Source organism: Taeniopygia guttata, chromosome 3 (assembly GCF_048771995.1).
Source record: "Taeniopygia guttata chromosome 3, bTaeGut7.mat, whole genome shotgun sequence".
In the NCBI taxonomy this organism is placed as follows: Eukaryota; Metazoa; Chordata; class Aves; order Passeriformes; family Estrildidae; genus Taeniopygia; species Taeniopygia guttata.
Window position 1 is genome coordinate 65,247,660 of NC_133027.1, and position 25,256 is coordinate 65,272,915.

The 25,256-nt window shown below is 43.3% G+C and overlaps 1 protein-coding gene across 1 annotated transcript in view; it reads left to right on the plus strand.

Moving 5' to 3' along the window:
* The first annotated feature begins 9,469 nt into the window (after positions 1–9,469).
* Positions 9,470–25,256, plus strand: part of MAP3K5 (mitogen-activated protein kinase kinase kinase 5) — a 98,317-nt gene continuing 82,530 nt past the window's right edge. Inside the window, exon 1 of the mRNA XM_002194582.7 lies at positions 9,470–10,321. Coding sequence (XP_002194618.4) covers positions 9,907–10,321 — 415 coding nt within the window. The 5' untranslated portion in view covers positions 9,470–9,906. The remainder of the gene's footprint in view (positions 10,322–25,256) is intronic.

The window sequence follows — 25,256 nt, forward strand, 5'->3', positions numbered from 1 at the left end:
ACAGTTTTCTGAGCAAGTGTTTTTAAATTAATTGCCCTTTGTGACTGGGATGTCAATAGCAATTCTTGAAAAGACACAAGGCCACCACGGGGGTACAGTAAGTAAATTTGGACATTACCATTTACAAGGTGTCAGGGAGTCAGATGCTTAATGGTGTAAATTGCAGTTACTCTATAGACAATTTATCGCTGAATTGGAAAGGTTTAATCAAATGCATTTTTCCAAGCTGGTTGATCTTTCGTAATGAGTGAAATTCTTCAAAGAGGTTATACAAGCAGGAACCAGTTCTTATCAGTGACCCAGCTTTATTTTAAAGACACAATTAAAAGAATTTTCATAGACATAAATATCAAGAAGTGGATAAAAGGTTACAAGGAAGTCGAGAGAGAAGGACTAGTTCTCAAACATTTTTTTCACAGACAAATTTGTGAATTCTGGTTTTGAAGATCCAGGAAGTAGAAAGCAAAATTGTACGGTCAGTGAAAGTATTTGAACAGGATGGTTTCAAGGTAGAATAACGACAAAAGAAACAAAAGCTATTTTACAGGCAAAGAGACTAGGTCCCAACAAACAAAGTTGCTAAACACGACTCTATTTCCTCCTCAGCCTCTGAGCAGCTGAGTAAATTCAAGAAATATGAAGGACCGCCAATCATAGCAGCATTTTATATGCAGCTACTGAAACCAAATGATCTACCAGGCAACTCCTTTCAGCTAACACCAAATCACAGAATCACAGAATTAATTAAATTGGAAAAGACTTCTGAGATCACCGAGCGCAACCTATGACTGAGCACCACCAAGCTGACTTGACCATGGCACTCAGTGCCGCATCCAGGCTTTCCTTACCTACCTCCCGGGACAGTGATGCCACCACCTCCACTGGCAGCATATTCCAGTGTTTGATCACCCTTTCTGTGAAGAAATCCTTCCTAGTGCCTAGCCTAAACCTCCTGGACTCAGTTTGAGGCCATTTCCTCCCATCCTGTCAAAAGTTTCAGGGGAGGAGAGCCTGACCCCTACCTGCCTGCACCCTCCTTTCAAGGCGCTGTAGAGGTCGATAAGGTCATCCCTGAGCCTCCTCATCTCCATGCTGAACACCCCCAGCTCCTTCAGTTGCTCCTCATCAGGTTTGTGTTTCAGAGCCTTCACCACCTTCGTTGTCCTTCTCCGGACTTGCTCCAGGACCTCAAGGTCTGTCGTGAACTGGGGGGGCCCCAAACTGGACACGACCTGAGGTGTGGCCTCACCAGCCCAGAGGGAGAATCCAGCCAGATTCTTCCAAACAGACGGATCCTGTGTGCAGCAGTAGATGGCAGCCATGTTCCACAAAAAAAAAAAAAAAAAAAAAAAAAAAAAAAAAAAAAGTCCTCAGTTGAAGGAAAAAAATCCCCAACTACACTGAAATTCAAAACACAACATAATTTCAATTAGAAACGGGAAAGCTGTGTAGTATGCAGTTTTTTGCTAGCTTTATGCAGCTGTCATTTCTCTATGCTCTGCTCGAAGAAGTACCCCTCGTTAGCATTAGAATAAGTGTTTGGGATCCTTACTGCAGTATCTCCACCCTTTCAGACCCAAGAGCTCTGCTCTGTTACAAACACATGTCCCTCATTTCCTCAGCTGTGATGGTTACCAGCTCAACCTTCCAAAACCCTTGCTGGTCAGCAGGAACAGTAATCAGAAAGGCTCAAGTCCAAGAGTTTGAACAACTTATAAAAAGAGCTTTTCTAACAGAGAAGGTAGAATGTGAGAATATTTCCTCATGTGCAAGGGCAGGTAGCTTAAAACACTGAAAATATTAAAGGACTGGAGTTAATTTTTGTCTGTCTTTTTAACTATTGAACCATTCCCTAGGCTCCATGCCATCAAGATTTTCTTCCACAAGTGAATGCTTATTGGCTGATAGAAGCATAGAGATGTTTCCAGCTGAACTCTTCATATCATCATAAAGCTGAATGTGTTGCAGCTTTAGAAAAAGCATTTAGAATCCCAAGGTTCATTTAAGATTGAAGAACTGGCAACATTGAAAATAAACAAATAAAAGCAACCAATGGGGTTGCAGTAAGGAATGCAAAGGGAAAAGACTCCCTTCATATGTCTAAACTGAGGGTTATGGCATTTGGAAGGAAGAGGCAGTTAGCATGGAGGTTTTCTGGAAGTTCAAAAGAATAAAAGAAGCAAGAGGAGGGAAAGACACTGGAGCAAATGAAGATTTAGACATGGAGATTTAGAAAGAAATGTGAGAATTATGAGGAAAGAGTATGAAGCAAGAACAGCACACAATCTTCACCATTCTCACAAGAAAAGGGCTACAAGGAAAATCCTGACTGGTGAAATATCCATCCCTGATTATATATCCACATTGTTCGCTCAGGTTTTGCTGGCTGCCTCCCATGTGCACCATGCTGTAATTTGGTAAGAAGATTCCCCATGTTATTCCTATTCCATGATCAGCTGCATCCCTACACAATGGCCACCAGTCTCTATTTACCTTCTGCCTGCACTTAAATATTGTTTTAGATGTTCAGTGTGACTATAAGTGTACCTTTTTTTAAAGACTGGCAGCTGACTGCCTCAAAATACTGCCTTCTCCCTGCTGAACTTAGAAGTTACTTCTCATTGTCTACAGTGATATACTTACTCTAATTTTTTAGATAGCTTTTAGAAACAAGGTTTTCTAATTTCAGTTTAACCATTTCTAGTACTTGTGAGAGTTCTGGCCTAAAGGTTAGAAATATCACATTAACTTATGTACTTTTAATACCTCATTCAAATTTCTGTATCTCCAAGTTTCTTAAAATTCTTTCAGGTTTTTTAGACACTCATAACTGAAGGATGCTGGATTCCTGAAAACTTTTTCCTGTTTATCAGTGAAGAATTTACAGTGAATTTCCAATCTCTCACTCCTATATGTTATCCTGTAGTTAAATAAGAGGTCTGTGGTAGATAGGGACAGGCGGAGCGGAAGATCACCGGGATGTCACGGAAAGATAGACCCCTTCCCCCCTCTCTCTTCCCCACTTATCCATTAACCCCAGGAGTCCCAGAAGAATGTAGCCACACCTGTTCTGGTAAAATTCCACTACCCACTATCCTCTGAGACCCCCAGCCCCCCTCTGACGAAGCAAAGTCGCCCAAGACTATTTAAACCCATGAGATAAGATAATAAACGCTTTCGACCGTCCACCAAATTGGTGTCAGCGTGTGTCGTTAGTCCGAGTAGCCCGGGTGAGGCCGGGCTGCCGTGCTGTCTTCTTGTAACCAGGTCGCCGTTGCCTCTCATAAAGGCAACATATCTGGTGCCGAAACCCGGGAGAAAAAAAAGAAAAAAGAAGAAAAAAAAAGGGGAAAAACCCCCCGGTGGACGGGATTCACCTGGACAGAAGCAGCGGCCAGGACGGTCAGACCGTACCCAGGCGTAGGGGAGACGTCCCCGGGCCCGCGAGCGTCATGGACAGCGTCGCATGGGTCGTAAGTATGAAGCAATGGAATATCGCGTTTAAGCTCAGGGACTTTTATCTTGCTATAGCAAGGCTGCCTGAACTTGGAGCAACCGAATGCTCAGTGGATGCCATGCATCCGGGGATATGGGAACAGTGTACAGCCACGCTAGCCGGGGAAGAGAAATCCCCAGACAGTGGCAAGAGCTTTACGGCACGGGGCAAGGTAAAAGAAACCCCGCGCAAAGCAATAGAAAGGCAAGAGACGCAGAATACAGCGCGTACGTGTTTATTAGTTAAACCCGAGCTCGGGACGGGGGCGAAAGCGCGGACCGTCCCTGAGGAGAGTCCACCCGGGAGCGAAGACCCGGAGGGGCTCAGCGCGACAGCCCCTTCCCCGGATCGGAGCCCGGCCTGGCCCCGCCGGGGAGCGGAGCCCAGCCCAGCACGGAGGACCGCTGCCGCCGGAGCCCGGGGCGGCGCGTTCCGGGCAGCGCGGCCCCGCTCCCGCCGGGAATCGGACCCACCCGCGGCTCCGTGCCGCTTCCCCGCCGGCGCGCCGAGCGGAGCAGCGCCAAACCCCGCCGCAGAAGCCCCCCGGGACACCCCCGCCGCGGAAAACCCCCGGGAAACCCCCGCCGCAAAAAAGCTCCGAAAAACCGCGGCTTGCCGACACGTCCCGCCGCCGCCGCCGGTCAAAAGTCCGCTGTCGGAAGCGCAGCCGCGCGCGGGGTGCTTTTGGCGAGAGCCGGCGGGAGAGACCGGAGTCGCAGGGGCCGCAGCTCGGGGGGAGTCCCTGGCCGCCCGGCCATGCGGTCGCTTTGAAAATGGCGCCGAATGCCGCGGAGGGGGGCGGGGCCCGGGCGGTCCCGGCGCGAAAACTCGGACACCGCGCGATTTCAGGGGCGCGCGTGCGCGGGAGAAAGGGGCGGAGAGCGGCACGGAGCGCGGAACCAACCAGCAGCTCCGCCCGAAGCTGCCACCATATAAGGGAGAAACCACCCCCTGCGGTAGGCGCGGCGAGCCGGGGGGGCGGGAACGGCCCCTCCCCCGCGGGGAGGAGCGAGCCCGGGGCCGAACAAAACAGCGCGGAGCCCCGGAAGTGCCCTGGCATTTCATTTCCGGCACGGAGCCTAGCAACAGCTCTACCGGCCCCAAAGAGCCGGCGGGGGCCAGCCGGAACTCCGAAACAAAAGATACGGAACCAGCACAGTTTAAAACAAAACCGAATAGAGTTCTAAGCCGCACCGAAAAGCGGTCACAATACCCCTTAGAACTGCGAGAAAAAAGGGCGTCTCGCCAAGGAATACGGGTCCCAGCCCCGGACACACGGGGGTGAGGGGGGGGGGGGGGAGTGGCGCGCGCGGGCGAACCCAGCCCCCTCCCACCGCAAATAACGGCGCGCGTGCCGCAGAGTCAGCAAGAGACGCCCCCGATACGGGACCCCGGGGTAGCCCTGGCTATGAAAGTGGGGAGAAAGCCCCCGGGGATGTAGGGGACGTGCTGCCTCTGTGGCAGTCGGAACCCCCACGTGGTGAAACTATGAGAGCCACTGCTGCACACCACTGCTACCAACCGAACCTGACCCTCAAAACAAAACTAATGAGAAGCTATGAGTTCTGTTTGCAGAGCACGCTTGTGAACCATCCCAGTGACACACACACCCCTGCTCCAGAAAGAAATGACAGACCACCAAACTGCCAGACAACACCTGAGAATCCCACGGTGGTGAGATCCAAACATGCACAGTGTCTTTCTTCATGCAATTTTGCTGTTTAGAAACTTGTAGCCAGGAAAACAAGCTGGCCCAAGCCGCTACCCTCATCAGCTATTTAGGTGGGTCATACAGCATCTATCAAGTAACAAAGTGTTCAAAAAAGTCACTATAATAAATACCCCATCCTTCGTGTTCCACATAGCCAGCCTGTTTAGAAGCTATTTTACTAACCCTAAATGAAACCAAATCAAACCTGACTAACCCCTATTAGTTTTACTATGATATTAAACCCCCTTTTCTACGAAAGCAATGCTTTAGATACCCCCTTCAGTTACTCCACAGCCAATATCCCCCACCAGTGCAAGTAAGACACTCCCCACAGAAGACCGATAAGTAAGTAGTCCCATCCACATTTAAGATGTAAATTTACCAAAAACCCAGAGTAAATCCTTATATGTTCCTTGCCAAGTTTAATAACTCTATCAATTACTGTGTCCAAGTTCCGATTGTTTCTAAGGTCCTACATCACTCAGACGAAGAAATATACCATCTTCTCGAAGAACCTGACAGACTCCACAAAAGGGAAATCATCACAGGTATAACTATCGCAATGCTGCTCGGCTTGGGAGCAGCTAGCACAGCCACGGGTGTCTCAGCCATCGCAACCCAGCAACACGGACTCTCCCAGCTGCAAATGACCATCGACGAGGACCTGCAGAGGATCGAGAAATCCATCTCCTATCTAGAGAAATCAGTCTCTTCGCTTTCAGAAGTAGTTTTACAAAATAGGCGAGGACTTGACCTTTTGTTTATGCAGCAGGGGGGATTGTGTGCGGCGTTGAAGGAAGAATGCTGCTTTTATGCAGATCATACAGGAGTCGTTAAAGACTCCATGGCAGAACTCCGAGACAGACTGGCTCAGAAAAAGAGAGACAGGGAAACCCAACAGAGCTAGTTTGAATCCTGGTTCAATCAATCACCTTGGCTCAACACTTTAATTTCTGCCCTGGTAGGTCCACTGGCAATACTGCTTTTGGCTATTACCATAAGACCATGCCTGCTGAACAAACTAGTCTCGTTTGTTCAAGCCCGTCTGGAAAGGGCAAACATTCTGTTCATAGGCCACCAACAAATACTGTAAACCAAAAAACTGCAAACACAGTCAGTAGCTAAAGCCTTCAGCACCTGCCTTGAAAAATCTACCCTGATCTACTAAACCACCCTTTCCTTAACAAGTTACAAGTCTGTACCTCACTCCAGTGCCTCTATCTACAACTACCTCATTTTGTATGTGATAAGGAGGGGGGAGATGTGGTAGATAGGGACAGGCGGAGCGGAAGATCACCGGGATGTCACGGAAAGATAGACCCCTTCCCCCCTCTCTCTTCCCCACTTATCCATTAACCCCAGGAGTCCCAGAAGAATGTAGCCACACCTGTTCTGGTAAAATTCCACTACCCACTATCCTCTGAGACCCCCAGCCCCCCTCTGACGAAGCAAAGTCGCCCAAGACTATTTAAACCCATGAGATAAGATAATAAACGCTTTCGACCGTCCACCAAATTGGTGTCAGCGTGTGTCGTTAGTCCGAGTAGCCCGGGTGAGGCCGGGCTGCCGTGCTGTCTTCTTGTAACCAGGTCACCGTTGCCTCTCATAAAGGCAACAGAGGTCCTTATAGGATTGATGAAATTTCACATCCATTTTAAACCCAGTATTTGTGGTGATAAATTTCAGTTTATTTTATGAATTCTATCCACATTATTGTAAACATTCAAAATGAAGATTTTTCTAAAATAATTTTTCTGCCTCTAGTGGACATGGATGGCCACAATACATGAAAAATATAGATTGGACAGAGTTATGTTTAGATTTAATCTCTATAAATCAGGATACATCTGAATTGTCTTTTTTTGTCTTGGACCTAGTTTATACTAGTTGGATCAGCTAAATCAAGCCTGGGATATTTGTCATGTGCTCTTTGTAACTCATCAACTATTGCATTTTTATTTGCAACTAATAAAGTTGGCAAACTCTTGGATGTTAAAATTATAATTATGGTTAATACCAGAGGTAAATGATTTATAGCTGTAGAAATATATAACAAAGAGAAGGTTGTTATTTCAATAAGTCTACAGCCAATTGGTTGTTCCAAGTTTTTCTCTGTTTTGTCTCTGAAACAAACAGAGCTGGAACAGGATGGTACTGAATCATGATTATATACAAACCATCTGGTGTTAAAGATGTTAATTTCACAGCCCTTGAGAAACAAGTGAACAAGGTAAGAGTACTTCTGATAACAAACGGGCTGTTACTTCAGTTTTTAAAAAGTCCTTGGAATTATCTCCTAATCAAAAATGAAAACACAAGACCTCCTAAATGTCTGATTGTTCATTTCAGAGAGCGAACAGATTAAAAAATATATTTGCACTTTATAAAACCATCAGCAACTTGTTATTCAACAGTATTTTGATTTTTTTCCCAGTTTAGCGCTCAACATCACTCATAGCCAAATCAGTAGAAAAAGTGCCTTGTATTTGGAACAGACATGGTGCTAATAATGAAGCAAGCCTCACAAGTCAGTAATGCTAAGTGGAATAGCATGCTTCTTCCGTCTCCTTTCAGTCCATGACTTCCTTCTGCACTTGACAAACACGGGCTGTTCTTGAGAACAACAGAGACATATTGTTCTTGCTTCCTGTAAGGTGATGTAAGTGCAATGTTGAATGGATTAACACCAATTCTGCATTTTATGTAAAACATCATAATTTAGAAAAACACTTTGCCATTCAGACTGTGGCAAGAAACAATAACCTACTGTATCTGGCAGATGAGCAAATATTAACTTTTCCCTGTAAATTAGTCTTTAGTTTGCTTGTCATCTTCCCACCCCATTTACTGATTTCTTATCAGCAGAAGTAAATGCCAAGCATATCTTGTTGAAAAGGGGACTGCTCAATGCAAAAGCAAACAGAGCTACTGAAGCTACTGCAGTGAGTAATTTTTCTAATTATTCCAGAATTGATGTACAGAAGTAATGGAAAACAATGATACAGGAGAAGGCTTTGTGCCAACAAGTGGATTAGTCTTAACATCAATTTTAACAGGATGGGACCTATTGCTATAACATATAAACAAAGGTAATAAATGCTGGTTTTCCTTCTCTCTTGTACCCGTTTAATAGAAGCCCTTAAAAAAGGACATTTGAAAAATCATCCAGTTTTACAGTATTTATACCCAAAACCAGACTGCTGAAGTCTCAACATTATTTCTTTCCCAATCCATTTTGAACTCCCCAGATATTCAGCCCTGTACTGCAAACAATCTGAAACTGTAGGGCATCTTTTCTTCAAATTAAGGACTATTTCAAATACCTAAAGATCTTGCCCTCTGCTAGGTGCTATACCATACACAGCACAGTTTTTGGCTATATGCTAGTTATTGCTATTAGTTTCCTCCTCTGTGAAGTAATGTTTTTGATAATTACCAAGCTTTCAAGTATTCTTGACAAGTAAATTGCAGGTGAATGCAAGAAACCGACATATTTAATCAACATACAGGGGTAGTTTTCCAGTTTCCGAGTGCAGCGCTTGCAAAGAATGAGGCTGGTCCTGCTCAAAGCAGCCATAAACCCTTCAGTGAACTTGAAGCCGTTCGGGAACACAGAGCGAGGCAGGTTCAGATAATAGCAGACGGCAAAGGCTAATGATTAGTCAGTCCTGACACTGCTCTCAACTCACTGCAAACACTCAAAGCATTTACTCCTGACAAGCTAGTTAGAGTATGTGTGCCATCAAAAACAAACAAGAAAAGCAGGAAATTATAAAAATCCCTTTAGCAGGACCAGGTTCAACGCACAGGGAGGACCTGGCTTGTTGCAAACACAGGCTCCTTCAGTGAACCCCAAGCACCGCTGAAGGCTCCGGGGCGAAGTAGGGCCCCCGCCGTTTCAGCGGCGGGGAGGCGCACCCTGACTCCACAGATTTGAAGCGCGAGCGTGGGCTCGTGTTAGGGGGCAGCATATTACAAAATAAAGCCGCGCAGGAGAAGGCAGGGCCGCCCTCGGTCCTCTCCAACAGCCCGCACTCCGTCCCCTCCCGGGGCGCCCCGACGAGCAGGGGTGGCCGAGCCGGCACTTCCCGAGAAGAGCGGCGTCCTTCCAGGCTGACAAGCCCGTGAGGACACGACATGACCCCCCTTCCTCGACAGCTCCCACTCGGGACGCGGCCAGAACGCTGAGCACGGGGGCGGAAAAGGTTATTTCTGCCCGGAGGCGGGGCCGGAGGAGGTGCCCGGTGCTGGGGCCGCCCCAGCCCGCGCTGCCAGTGGCTCCGCAGCTGTCGCTCGGCTGGAGCTGGGGCGCCGGAGAGCGATCCCACAAGTGGTTTATCCCCGCGGCCGAGGAATTTCGTCCAAGGAGTACAGCGGCCGAAGGAAGAGCGGAGTGTCGGGGGTGGCAGGAGAAGGAGGCCGGGCTGCCGGGGGTCGGCGCGCCGGGTAGTCCCTGCAGGTGCGGAGGAGAAGGGAGCGGCGCGTCATGGTGCCGGTGGCAGGCACGGAGGGTGGCTGTGCTCATCTCCCTGTCTCCGACAGCCTTCGCTAGCGCCCGAGTGGGAATCCCTCGCTTCAGCCCGTTCGCCTCTCCCCTCCAGCAGCTCAGCGGGACCGCTCTGGGGCGGGCGGCGCATTATGGCATCCGCCTAACCCCGGCCAGCGCAACAGAGCCCGGGGCTGCTCTTTCACCGCCGGGATGAACGACAGCAGCGAGGGGATCGTCAGCCTGCCGGTGCCCGGCCCGCCCGGCGGCGGGACGCCCTGCGAGGAGGTACTCGGCAGGAGAGCGCCCGGGGCCGACGCGGGCGCCCGCAGCCTCCCGCCCGACTTGGCTGCGCCGCCGCCCGCCGCTGTCTGGGCTGAGGACGCCGCCGCCGCCGCCGCCGCCGCCTGCCCGAGCACCGCGGCGCGGGCCAAGGGTGGTGGCCGGCGGACCGCGGTCACCTACGTGATCAACGAGGCGAGCCAGGGCCCGCTGCTGGCGGCGGAGAGCGGCGCCCTGCAGAGCCTGCGGGAGGCGTGCGAGGCGGTGGGGGCCGCGCTGGAGACCCTGCACTTCGGCAAGCTGGACTTCGGCGAGACGGCGGTGCTGGACCGCTTCTATAACGCAGGTGAGAAGGACTGCCCGGCTGGGGCTGATCATCGCCGCCGCGGGACCCGCTCGGCCAGGGCTCGCCGTCACCGCCCCGGGTTCACCGCGGGGCGGCGGGAGCAGCTCCGGTCACCGACTCCTCCGGGGACCGAGCCCCCGGTGGTCCCGCGGCCCCCGGCTGCAGTGACACCCCCGGGGGGCCACGGCGGGTACGTGGGGAGGCAAAAGTGCGCCAGAGCCCACTCTTATCCCCCGTGCTAGTGAAGAAGAAACTCTCAGGTCAGCGAGCGTGCTGTGAATCAGTGCTGATGGCTGCTACCGGCAGGTTAAACGCTCCCTGGCTGTTTTCTCTCGGTTTCCTAACAGAGTGCGGGGATGCGAATTTGTGCTAATACGATGAGTGCGGGCTGAAATAGACAGGAGCTGCGAAGCCATGGGAGCTTTGAAAAGCAGGTTTGACACCAGATGCATAGGGACAATTTCTTAGTGCTGACACGGCAACTGGGACGCTCCATGTGTTTGTGGTTGAAAGTTTGTGCTTTTGATATTGATTGCATATAATACATATGATGGATGCTTTTGAACAAAAAGCTGCACACACTGATCAGGTTAGTTGGCAAGAGTACCCAGGGCTGCATGCTCTCACCCCAGTTTGCCAGCTGCACGGCAATAAAAGTACAGCACCTTATTTGAAGGTATGGTGGCCTGATAGTCTGTGTTATGATGTACATGGCCCCGTTTGTAAAAATAATAGCTAAAACTTTTCCCCATCTGCTTATCTTACCGACAGATACATGGTGTGAACGTAGAATAAAAAACACCCCTACTTGCCAGATTTTCAAAGACTTCATATAACTAAGGTTATAGTACTTAATTAATGGCTTTATGCTTTTAAAAAAATCAGAAGCAGGACATTGACCTGACCTGCAATTTTAAGTTTAATGCGTGATGTGGCTTTGGTATGTATGAAATACATGCTAAAAAGAAGTATTCAACAAGTTTTGTCAGATACTGTCATTTCCTCTCCTGGGAAGGGGTGAAGAAAAAGGGAAAGAAAACTCAAACAAATAAAAACTTCCTGGCAGTATTATAACCAGTTCTCACAAAAGGCTTTTCATGCATATACCTGTCGCCTCTTTGAAACTTTGCAAGCTTTGCCTCATGGGCTACTGCTATCAGTTTAGTGAAATGGGAAATTCTTAAGCATGCACTTACAGCTTATTAATTTTGCCCCATGCAGAGCCATTTCCTTAAAAGTAACAATTCTCAGAAGTCAGAGGAGCTGTCCTCACAGGTGAAAATAGGAAGGCCACAGAGTTTCATTATAGAATTTTTATGCTCTGCATTCAGCTTGGAGAGATTTCAAACACCCTGACATCTCTTCATTCCAGAGCAGGTGAAACCTGAGAGTCTTGTGGTTCTGTTGTGGAAGCTGTTGCATAGTGAGGCTTAGGAAGTTGAATTATCCCTGATGTTTTTGTGCCTCTTATGCTGGTTAATTTTTATACTCTGAGCTTTTCAATAGGCAGGGTCTTGATAGTTCATGGACGCTTTTCTTGTAATGGGAGATTTGACTTGAAGTGGGCCCCTTTTAATTCTGGCAGTAGGCGTCTGGCTTATAGTGCTACATAACTGCATGCTTATGTAATATAATTTGCTTATTTCAATGGCTTTCCAGCAAACTGAAACTGTAAATGTGAAAATATTACTTTTTCTTTTGTCCTCTTTGGCTGGAACTTAATGGAACTGTTGCAAACCAGAAAAAGTACTTTGTCATTCTGCTTTAGTAGTGAAGTCCATAAACATGTAAAGAACTAGGAGAGTTCATCACCTCCAGTGCCTGGACTGAAGAGAGCTAGATGTAGAAGTTTGTGTCTGCTCCACATATACTCTGTACTGTCTAAGCTGACCAGTGATAAACCAGCTGCAATCTCAAAAACTGTGTTATGCTGCTGTTCTTAGGTCAAGAGGGATCTGTGGATTTTCATACTTGTTTCTTTATCCCTGTTGCACTTTCTACACTCTTTCTATTTTTAGGAATTACTTGTTCTCCAGAAGCTTTAAAATAGTGAAAAAATCTCTCTCAGATTGGGCACGACATTAAAGAGTAGAAGCTGTGTGGTAGAAGAATGCAAATTTGGAACAGTGTAGGGAGCAAAACTGAAATGGCCACAGAGTGTAGCTTTTGTGCAGAATTTTTTTTACCTGCTTTAACATGCTGGTGGGACAGAGCATTTGTAGGTGACCTAAACTCCTTCTCTCTTACCCTTCTTGTCTTCTTTTGCTGTATGCCTGCAGTGATCAAAGGTGATATTAGTAATAATAATAATAAAGAATATCTGCACAGTATGTTATTTTAAAAATAGTGTATTAAAATAGCACAGCATGAGTAAAAATGAAATAAAATTTCAGGAAAGTACTTTCAAATTATGTGATAGTTAAGTGGTCATATTCAGGGTATGAAGTCCTCCTGGATTCATTGTAAAGGCCAGCTAATTTACAAGAGTAAGGAATGATGTGATTTCATAAAGGTTTGGAAATCAAACTTGTAACTGTGTTTGTATGAAACAAAACAAAACATTAAACCTCTCAACTCTAGTAATGTAGTAAGTTAACTGTGATTTACAAGGATAGACCTGCAGTATAACCTACCTGTACATCATTAAGACTTCCCTTTTTAGTGTTGCATTTTTTGCTTTGTATAACATAGTCTGAAGTCTTGGTGGTTTCTGATGTATGTCTGCTTCATGCCTTTCGCTGCTTCAAAAAAAAAAAAACTTGAAGGAGTATTAACTAAAATATCTTAGATGAAAATACTCATCATCCGCTCTAAATGTAGATTAGCCTACTAATAATCTCCTGCCAGCTTCAGTCAACTATGGCCCTTAAATGCTGAGACATAATTAGCAGTGCATATTTAGTGAGTAGGTGTCAGCTATGTATAATTCAACCATGCATGAACCAAATATTAAGAATGAGCCTAGTCTAGCATTTCTGATTGCATGGCTTAAATTCCACAGATTGCAGCAAAAAAATTTAAAAATTGTTTCTTTAAAAGGAAATGTCAAATGACCCCTGGAAACCATTGTAGAAGGGTCTGACAAAAACAGAGACTTCCATATTTATCACATTTTCTTCCACTTAAGGTAAAGAGAGGAAAATATAGTTCAATTTCTTGCAAAACTTGATGTGTATGGATTTAATCAGTTGTTTTAAGGGCTCTTTTCCTTTGTAAAGAGAATAGCTGGAGTTTGGTTGTTTTTTTTTTTTTTCTTTTGTCTCCAATAATTTTAAGCTGCTGCAGAGGAATTAGAGGTTTTTCTTAAATTCTAAATTTAATTTCTAATCACTTCAGGAATATTGTAAGAGTTGGGCAATTAGAGATATGCCAAAATGTATCTGAGACACCATTCTACAGTGCAGTAGATAATCATGGCATTTTAAAAGTCACTGAAGCCATTGATATTTGTAATTAAATGGTATTTTCTCTAAATTTTAATAGCTAGATCTGCATATCCTGTTGATTTTTCTTTAGTTACTCAGTTTCTTTTGGAAACAGCCATAAATGGGTGCAAAGTACTTAGAGTTTGTTTGGCTTACATAGGGATTCTTTTTTTTTTTTCTCCCTTTTTTTTTTTTTTTTTTGGTAATTGAAATTAGAATGACTTTCTTTCTGAGCAGATCTTTACATAGTCACTTTGTATTACGTAAGTGCATCAAGCACTGGCTGAACACAGTGTTTAAGAATAACAAAATAGGTAAAAGGAAAAGAAAGACTCATGAATTCAGTAATGTGAATGAAGTCAGCTCTTCATGGGAGGGAGGTGAAATGAACAGGGCTTATGCCTTTATTAATGTTCAGCTCTTTGTTAAAAATCAGCTGGGCAGGGGCCTGACACAGAGCTTGCCCCTGCTGTTGTAGATTTTCCAGGTAGCCAAAGGGTGAGGAGGTGTGCAAAGTCTGTTGCTGAAGTCCCCAGCCGCAGCTAACTATCCCCCCTCCTTTCCTCGTGGTAACACCAGGAAAATCTGCCTCTTTGTTCCTGCTTCCCACAGCCCACTCTAGTCCAGTCTTCTGGTGGTGATGGTGACAGGTCAAATGTTGATTGGGGAATGTGTTTTCGTCTTCCTCAGCCAGCGTACCGTACCGTACCTGTCCAGCCCCCTCTACTGTGTTTAGTTTTCCATTTAGGGTGTCCTTATCGCCCAAAACACAGTCCCATAGTTCCATGGGTTTCCCTATTTGCATCTTAGTCCTAGAACGGCAGCGTGGCTGGGGGGGGGGGGGGGGTAGGTGATCTCCAGGTAGTTTAGAGAAAACAAACAGAGCAATTAGCTAATGAACATTTAAATATCTGTACTTAACTAGAGCTAGCAACTGTTGCAGTGTTGCCTTGGGAACCAAGAAGGCCCTGTCCACCCAGCGACCCTGGGGGCACTGGGAACTTTGTTCATTACGGGAGGTGCTCTAAGTCAAGGTAATTTCTTCACAAATGTTTTTAGAATCAGACAGGGATGTGTATGGTAGTTTGCTAGATGCAAAATATTGTGCATTCTGACTTTTAAATACAGTCTCAGAGGGACTGGTGAAATATAAGAGAGATCACACAGTTACTGAGGAGGATATGGGTTTTCTAATCTGTGCAGTCACTTGTTTAGGTTGGTTCTCAAGATAAACAGCTTGACTGTGCTTTTCATATAAAACTCTTTCTAACTTTAATATTGTCTTATAATGGGGAATTTCAATTTCATTAGCTTCTTATGCTCAAGTTTCATCCATCAATGGCCCTTAGGATAGAAGCATTTTCTACTAACACTGTTGTGTGAGTCTATTGAGATATATCTCCAGAAAAGCGATGATCAACTAAAATACAGTTCATCAAATAAGAGATGATAGAGTAGGTCTAATATCTTACCTTTATTTCTGAAATTCAGCATTATTGCTTTCAGAATTCATGCAGGGCTTGAGTTTGAGAGTGGTATGTTGGCTTACTGGGCTTAGAAATATAGTGTGCAATGTTCTTGGGAAGACCCTTCCTTGATATAAAAGATGATAAAAAGTTTAGGGAATTATTATAGTCACTTGTGTGAAGGTGAACGTTACTTCAGAGATGTTCTACACCCAAGTTGTTTCTTCAGACTCTACAGCATATTTGCGGATTGTGCATTTAGAAACATTTACAGGCACACAGAAACACAGTAAAGCTCAACAGCATTCTTGTGCTTTCTTCCTCTAAATATGAAAAATTCTAGGATGCTATTTTTTCAAGTGGGATTTGTGCCTTTATATATGTTTCCTGAAGTTCATTATTGTGACACCCTAACACAGACTTTCCTCTTCAACCCAAAGATGGTCATAATCTATTCAAAACTAATGTTCTCAATCCTAGAAATTGATGTAAATATTTTCTGTGGTAAAAAGCAGAATGTATCCTACCATATTAGCTGTTTGTAGGAGCAAAACAAAATCACTAGCAGAGAGAGTAATCACAAGAATGCTGGGATGAGTTATAAAGCTCCTTTTGATTCTGCATATTGAGTCCAGACTCTCTTAGAAAACAGCATTAGAAACAAAACCAAATGCATGGTATATCTTCAACACAGAAAAGTATTTAATTCTAAAGCACCTGAATATCATCTACATCTACAACAAAAAATATGAGTCTGGAAAAAAATCCCTAATTCTTCAAAGTTTTTGTGTTCATTGTGCTAGTGGAGACTTGTGATTTTATGAAAAAATTGTGGGATTTGAAACAACATGTTCACAAATATTTCCATTGCTGGATGAGCTGTAAATTTTTATAGCCAGATTCCAATATTGGCGCTGTATTCCACTACTCTCATCAGGCTACTTGTCAATAGGTGACTGGAAAACTAATATTCCATCAGTTTCTGTCTGAAGCAGGAGGAGACAGCAGATACACCCACTCCATGTATTTGGGCTGTGAGACCTGTGTCCTCTTTCAGACTCTGTCACTGGCCTGTCACAGCAATTTGTAGCTCAGCTGTACAGAAGGAACTTCCTCAGGCCTCTCCCACAGCTGAGAGGCTTATGCAGCACGTGCCATGGGTGTTAATTACCAGCCATGTCTGTAACATTAAGGGTATGCTCCTGATGTGTTTATTTACTGAAGTATTATCAGTGAGACTACAGAGTCCACATGAAGGCTTTTGTTGGATTATTTTGAAGTTAGTGGAAATTTAGAAGTTAGACTTTTGAAATGGTACTTTCTCTTCTGCACTTAAATGCATCGGGGTGATAGAGCTAGTTTAGAAATACTTAATGGTATTTGAAGTGGTGGGAGGAAAGTAGGTTATGAAATTATTAGGGCCCTTAAAATACAGTAAAGATGTAAAACTCGTGAGGCATCTGTATGAGCAGACATCATCTAAGTATATTCCCCACTGGAGAAAATGCTGACTGGAACTAGAGGAATGCTTTTTGAGTATTGCAGAAGAAAGCTTGTGACTGATTTTTCTGCAGTTTGCATTTCTGTAGCTCTGAACAGGATGTGTCATAAATAAAATTACTCTTGAATTTGCTGCAGTCATGATAATAATTGACTTCTCTTTTTAGTAGCTTTCCAAAGTAAATAAGCACAATACAAAAAGCTCTAAATGTAGCAAGTGACATCAGCTGAAACAAGTTGTGTTGAAGCCTAAAGGTTCGAGTGAAAAGTAGAAAAGACCTTATATACATGCTTTAGCACCATTGTCCACAGTAAATTCCACCCTCTGTTATGTCTTAAATGAAATTAAGTTAACCAAGTGAAAATTTCCATTTTATGGCAGTTTTTCTTTTGTCTCTGTATAGAACAGCTGGGTTTTGAGTGTGTTCTCTGGTGCTGATCATTTAAAACTTGTTCCTCTGTTTCCTCAGCACTTTGGAACAGTCTGTATTTGGAATTGTTGTACTTGCATGCAGAGTTAACCTGCAAGTCTATTTGTAAGTTAAACTCAAAGGAATTATAAAACCTCAGTGGCGCTATAGTGACAGGGATTTTGCAAGTCTGTGTTTAATAAAATTGAAGTTACTGCTGGGATTCACATCTTTCATTGTGAGCTCCCTGCTTTAGATTGTCCCCAAACATCCACTGTCCACAGCAGTCTGCTACTGCTTCTTCAGTCTGGCTTCTCTGGGGGTTTATACTCAGCAGTACAGACGCACTCAAAGGGCAGCATTTGTTGGAATGAGATAAACATCTGTAGCAGTCAGCAAAGTCATCTCATACCACAGAACGTGTGTGTGTGTGACAGATGAAAGAAGAATCTGTTTTGGCAATTGGGGGATTTTCTGGTAATTACTGACGGGTAGATTTCTGTAAGAAGTTTGTAATTGTTTGTGTTCCAAGAGAACATGAACCTCTGGCTGAGCTTGACATACAAGCACATGCTGCTTTTATGGCTCATATTACTATTTTCCTCTGAGATCAAATTTATGCCTAGATTGATGCAGATATAATATTTCAGTTATGAAAAGCTGCTGATCAACTATTAACAACATGCCAGAGTTGAATTCTCTTCTAAATCGTGTCTGCCTTTATTCATAAACATTGAGATGAGTTTAGATGCAGCATGGGGCTTAAAGATTTCCCACAGTCTGAATCATTTTAAGCCAGTGGGAATCAGTGCTCTTTCAAATCCCACAAGAAATTTATGTTTTGATTTAAGAGCTAGACACCCCTGTAAAAATTTGGCTCTGCATTTCTCCCTTACTGTAATAAAGTAAATGAGTTGCTCTGGGACTTGCTTGCTGATTGTGTCAGTGGGTGTCTCTTGCAGAGAGTGCACTCTGGGTGAGTAAGCAGCTGGTGCTTTCAGTGGAGAAGACAATTTTTCAGTGATATTTCCAGAGAAGAGTTATCTGCACTTGCAGAATTTATCTGTTTTTCTTCCCCGTCACATAATATTTGTCAGATACAGTTTTAATGCTGGTTTCATTACAGTCTTTCTGGCTTATTAGGGACCTATAAACTGCGACCTGCAGTCTTTGAACTGTGAAGATGCAGTTAAACTTCTGGCAGAAGTCTATTCTGCAGTGTGCACAAGTCACTTGACTGTAGCACAGGAAGCCCTGGATGTGACCAAGGCAGACTCAATGATGTACCAGAAGTAAATGAACAGTTGTACCACTGTAGGAATTCATTTATGGTTCTGAAATGGGCCCCCTCCTGCTTGTGATAAATTTATTCAGTTATCTTGATGCAGTAGCAAAGTGCTTCATTTAACTCCACCTCAGAGGCACACCCATAAGATTAAATGCTCCCACTTCCACTGCTCCACCTTCAATACGATTTTTGAAGCTACACGTATTTTTCAAAGCTTGATAGTACTGGCTTTTCTCTATAGAAGAATGTATCTGAAGGGAAAAACACTGGATGTATGCCATAATTGTGTGTTTTATTGATTTATTACTACCTTTCAGTACAATATCTCAGATTTCTTGACTTTCCTCCAGGAACCTTAAAGCTGATTTGAGTGAAAATAGATTGACTTTAACCTGAATGTATGCATGCTGACTGCTGGTTATGCTTTCAATAATGTAGCATGATAATGAAACCAGATTTTTAGTTGTGTGTTGCATTGTCTTCACTCACGCCTTGCAGCTCTTGCCATCAATGGAAGTGACGTGTGGTGTCTGTTGAGAAGGGCAGAAGCCATTTTCCTCTTGAATGTAACCTTGTCTTCCAGATCAGAGTTGGAAATAAGGTTTTCGCTGGGCAGCTGGTGTGAAGAACAGAGAATCCCTCCAAATCTCATTGGGAGCGTAATTTTGTCAGTTCTGAACATTGTCATCATTCCTGGGTCAAATGCAATTGCAGAAGGCTCAGTGACACCATCCTGATCACTTTTACAATAATTATGTTCCGTATTTATGTTCTCTGTTTCCCTGAGATCAGTTTCAACTTTTGTTTTCTGCAGAGCTGAACTTCAGTATTACTTCTTATGAAAATAAATATACTTCCTTTGATATTTGAAGTCCTTCAATACATAATCTCTTTCAAGGGTTTTCGGTGACCTTTCAAATCATTCAAGTTTCTTTGCACAAACTATTTTCTTTTGCTTATTATGTTGAAACTTATTTTGGGAGGTAAAGTTCCCTGATTAACTTATTTAATATTTGTGTATTATGTACATTTCAAGATTGTGAAGACTCTAATTTTCACAACTATTTTTATGATTGCATGTTAATTAGAAGAGGAAAAGAATTTCTTAAAGAGGGTTTTTTGTTGGTTTTTGATTTGGGTTTGGTTTGGTTTTTTGTTTTGTTGGGTTTTTTATTTGCTGGAGAGAAAGCACTTCATCAACTTCTCAGCCTGCCCTTTGGTCTCAGATAGGGCTGGGGCCTGACAGTGGACACTTGGTTCTGGACAAGCCTGTCAGGCTGGAGCCTATGTGGGCAGCACTGTCCAGAGCTGAGACTGATGCAGCCCAGCCCAGCTGTGCTAGCAGCTTTTTGCTGGACCAGTCTCAGGGTGTATTGCAGAATGCTCTCTGTTGGCGAGAAGTGTCTCAGGCTGGATTTAGCAGCCACTCAAAGAGCTTGTATTGAAGATTTCCTCAAATATGCTTATTTCCTTGAGGCTTAATAACACCGGATGTTTGTGGAGGTCATTAAGTGTGAAGTGGATTTAACATGGTTTAAATACTTCAACACATTTGGGTGCATTTCACAATTCTGATGTACATGGAGAAAATCTTAAAAATATGTGTTCTAAAAGCATTCCACAAATGAAACAAGAAAATGAGGATTCTTGCCACTAATTCTGTTACCAGAAACCATGACCTCCCTTTTCCAGCTGATGCAAGAAGGCCAAAATGCAATAAAAGCACTGGGAAAATGGACTGAACTAAAGCAAGAGCTTTTGCAGCAAGCCCTGCCAAATGGGTGTGAACTGGAAAATGTCCAGTCCATTTTGTTGCCTAACTGCTTGCATTTTGGTCTCTGTTCTGCAGCATCCCAGAGGTGTCTCTTTGAGTGATCAGTGTGTTGACAATCTTATACTTGTCTCTGTATCCTCTCTATTCAAGTACTTTAATAGTAGCTTCAGTTGAAAAATTTCCTGGTAGGCAAACCTTACCATACCTTAGTGAATTTCAGTTTATGCTGTAGCTGGTTGCAAACTGTCAGATGCTTGTTTTCAATATTTAATTCAGTTTGTAAGAATTATATATTCCTTAGCTATAATGAATTGAAGATATTGATTCACAGACAGCCTGGAGTTGTTCAACATGGAGAAGACTTCAGGGAGTCCTTCAAGGGGCTTATAAAAGACCTTAAAGGGGCTTATAAAAAGGAGGGAGAGGGGCTTTTTATATGGGCAGATAGTGACAGGAAAAGGGTGAATGTTTTTAAACTGAAAGGTTAAAACTGGTTTTCAAACTGAAAGAGGGCAGGTTTAGAGTAGATGTTAAGAAGAAATTCTTTACACAGCAGGTGGTGAAGCACTGGAACAGATTACCCAAAGGCTGTAGATACCCCATCCCTGGAAGTGTTCAAGACCCTGAGCAACATGGTCTAGTGAGTGGCATCCCTGCCCAAGGCAGCGGGGTTGGAATTAGATGAACTTTGATGTCCCTTCCAACCCAAGCCATTCTATGATTCTGTGATTTAGAGCTACTGCCATAGTAATATCAAGTTCTTGTGCAGAAAATCTGTCTCAGACTTCTAACGCTGAAAGGCCTAGTTGACATGGCACATTTTCAAATAAACTTAATGCCAGTCAATAAATACAAGCAAGATGACAGTTACTGCAATATGCACATCAATATTAGAAAAGAGAATTACCCTCCTGCTAAGAGTATACTGATGCCTCACTCTAGCTGTAGTGCTAAGTAGGGTAAGACAATCATAAAATCCATTTTTCTGTGCACTTGCTCTCATTAAGTAGAACTGCTGGAATAGTTGAGTATATTGTATCCCATAAGATGCAGTCCCATGGCAGCTTAAGTGGAGGAGAAACTAGACTAACACACTTCTCCCTGGTGCTGCTTTCAGTGTTCAGAGAATTACATGATGAGGTATGCAGCTGGCCTGATTGCCAGCTCACTCCTTTACTTCCTTCTGGTTAGCTTTCTGTTGAGTAAGTTCTGTGAGCTGAGCACACATTCCAGAGGACAGACCAGAAGCAGGACTGCAGCAACTTGAGTTGAGATTGTCTAAAGGTGTGGTTTCATGTTATTCTTGATCTTGTCTCCTTGTGCATTGCCTCATATCCTTTCCTCTTCCGGTCAGGGTGGCTAAGGAATGTTTTTCATGCTGCTGTGCCAGCTGTTTGTGCTCTCATTCTGATGTTTTTCAGATATTTTCAGTTTACAAGAAGGTTTAAAAGCATTCTCTGAGTTTTTCTGTGTATTACAACAAAACCTTGAGGACTTCTCATCGTCTGAAAGTTCAGATTCTGCCACCTGAAATGAAATTTTGGCTCCATCTTTGCTAGCAAATGAGGGAAGCACCCAAGATTCATAGGTGCTCATGGTCGAAAGGAATGACAAAAGTCAGAGGGTCTGCAAAAGCTTAGATTATATACTTGCCATGAAAATTGGTATTTTAGTCCACTGTCTCCCAGTATAAGCAACAGTAGTGGGTTTTGAATAAAGGGGCAGAGTGCAAAGGAAGAGAGAGAGATGGGTGAAAGAGGAAAAAAGGAAGAGAGATCAGCAGTCCTGGCTCCAGCCCTGATCCAGCTGATGGTGTGGCCAAAGTCTAGGGATGCACACGTACCTGGGCTTTGTGGGGGGACCTTTTTATAGATAAGTTTTCTCTGCCCTGGAGATAAGTTTCTCACTTTCTATGCAAGTTGCTTGTCATGATCAGTCCATTCTTTTAGATCTTTCTGTAAATGTGTCAGAGGGCTTTGGAGATATTTGGTGATCGTGATCCCCCTATAGTCCATGCCTACTTCTTGACCTCATTCACACACTGTACTGTGTTGTGCTTATCTCCAGGAGTCAGAATAAGGACGCTTGTCCCAGAAAAGTTCTGGCCTACCTCTGTATGGCCCCCTTCTCCAGCCACATCCTGTTCTTTCTCACAACAATCCTTGGTTGGCTGCGCCGTTATCTGGCTATTGGTGTTTGGAGACATACACATTAGTCCCCTTATCTTCTAGGCTTCTACACATGGTAGCAGAGTCCAGCGGCCTATGCTGTTAAGCTGTTATCACTTATGGCATGCTTTTGGTCTGTGCCAATGACCGGAGCCTCAGTAGCATTCTCAGTGACCTGTTTGAAGGGAGCAACCTGAGGCTAGGAGAAATTAAGACTGATGTAAACTGTTCCAAGCCACTTGGTCCTGATGCAGAAGTGGGACCTGGGGCATGTTTAATTGGTCAGCATTGCTATACTGATTTCCTAGTTTAGGTGTAACAAGTGTGCTTCTTTGAAGTTTTGGTTCAGAGGAAGTGCAGTTGTGGTGCCATATCTATTCAGGAAGATGGGTTAAAGGTACTGCATTTGTGAATGCACAGTTTCAGCAGCTATCTTAGCTTCCAAATTCACAGCCTTTCTTGAGGCCCTTAAACTGAATGAAGGGCTGTGAGTAGCTATTGCAAGACTTAGGCCTCAATGGTCGCTCAGCAAATAACCTGCTAATATGTGCTACTTGTTGAAAAAGAATCTTTCAGATCCACCATATAGGACTAGATTGCAAGTACAGCATTTGTGCATCTTTTCCAGCATCGATCATCAGTTTCTTTTTATCTGCAGGAAATGTACAAAATGTCATGTGATGTAAAAATTTCACTTTCAATTTTTATACATTTGATTTTTTCAGTCAAACTCTAATGCATAACTCAGAGAGTACATGTCAGTTCTTTTTTTTTATATATATAAAATATATAATATTTTCAATTCTTAAGTTCTACTTAAATGTAACTGCCCTGCAGTTATATTGAAAAGCCTTCAGTGTGGCAAATGAAGAAGGTTGACTGCAAAAGAAACAAATTAAATTTCAGGAGCTTCATTTTTGGCTTATGCTATCATAAATTACTTGCTCTATGCTGGCAAAATTGTTTCCTAGAGTTTGTGGTTTAATTTGTTGGCCTTTATATCTAGGTATTTTTGGATAAATCTCAGCAAAAGAGTGGTTACTCTGCTAAAAATGAATGTGTGAGTAGGTGGTGGCTGTTGTCACTTTTTTTTTCTCCAATGTCTCAAGTGTTTCTTCATCCTAAGTATTAATTTTTCTCTTATATAGAAGACGAAAAGCCTGAAGCATGAGAATTTAAATGTTAGTATGATGCAAATGCAAATTGAGCTAGGTTTCCTACCAATCGTGTGGGTCATTTAGTTTGTGTAAAGCTGAATATCTATTTTGATGGCAATTATTCAGATTTACATCTCTGTAGCTTTCCTGTTCACATCAATACTTGCTGTAGGAAAAAAAAAAAATCTGTTTTTAGCATAAATTACTACTATCTTTACCATTTCAGCACTGCAGGTTAACTGGAGGTTGAAGCCTGTGTTGAATATTGCAGTGAGATCATGTATACTGAGTTGTTTTAGTTAATTGGTACTAGAACACTTAGAATTCCAGAAGTTACTTGGAATGAAAACATTTTTACCTGTACATTAAGTACAGAAAGAAGTAGATTAGATTAGATTAAGCAAATCATCAGTTTCATATGCAAATGGTAATTCTTGCCAGTTTGGCTCAATTAACCTGTGTCACTCATCAAACTTTCTCTTGCTCCACTGATTTAGGCACTTAGAATTGGTGAATTCATAAAGTTCTTCTAGTATAATTTCCTTGGTTCAGTTGTGGGCTAGCTAGCATGAGGTTTTGCTGCCTAGTCTGATTTTAAAAATATAGGTAATGGATTAGTTTGTAGACTATTTTCTCAAGTAAAATGTTTGCTTTTGTTTCAATTTTGTAGTCCTTGTTCTTACTCAAAAATGCAATGCAAGACACTTAAAACCTCATTTGTAGTGCTAGTTCTGCTTCAAAAGTGCTGCTAATACAATATAATTTTTTTTCTGTACGTGGAGTTCAGCATTGTCCTAGCTTGGTGAATGTTCATATATAAATACTTCAGAATTGAATTCAACATTTACAGTGCTCCAAGTGCTTTATCTTGAAGTATTTTATCTTGCTTCTGCCAGCTCTTATGCTGGCTGTTCCCCTTCATGGGTAATGTACTTAAGGATTTCATCCACAGAGGCTAAAGCACTTTATGGATGGAACAGATAGCCATCTCATCATTTTAAGGAGAATGAAACCAAAAGGATGGAGAGTAAATGACTTGCCTGAGGTTTGGCAATTAAAGGTGAGGAGAGAACTCAGATTTCCTGAGTTTGTGAACTGCTGGCTAGATCAGATGCACTACTATTATGATCACTGGTGATTAGATATGACTCATTTCTGTTAAGAAGACAAGAACTTCTAGAATAGTTAACATAAAATCTGAAATTTGAAACACTTTACACAGTGGTTAGATATTAAATTGTACTGCAGTAATTCTAAATTAGTGCCATAGCCATAAAAGTAGTTTTTTGATACTTGAATCATATGCAGAGATGGGCTGCCTTTGGAAGTAAAGTTTGAGCACCTTATATTAATACAGAGAGTGACAAGCAACAATAATCCAAGGCTGTTCTTTTTGCTGTAAAACTGAATTCAATAAGAATGGAATCATAGCTATCACAGGCCACCTGGAGTTACCATTGACATAGCCGAACGCTTATCAGATCTGTTTAATCTCGTTTTGCAACAATTAGCAGCAATCATGTCAAGCGTTAAAGAATTTAACTCAGATGAGTCATTTCCGTTTTCTGTTGGGGGATGCAATAGTGCGTTTACTTGTGAGGCTGGGCAGGCTCTGCTGCCTTAGAGGCAGATAGTGGTGGTATGAGCGGTCGTATTAATTCTGTATTAATTTGCAAATTAATGGTTGCTTCTCAGGAATTTTCAGTGTGATTTTTCCAGCAACTTAAATACCAAGTTACTACTTACG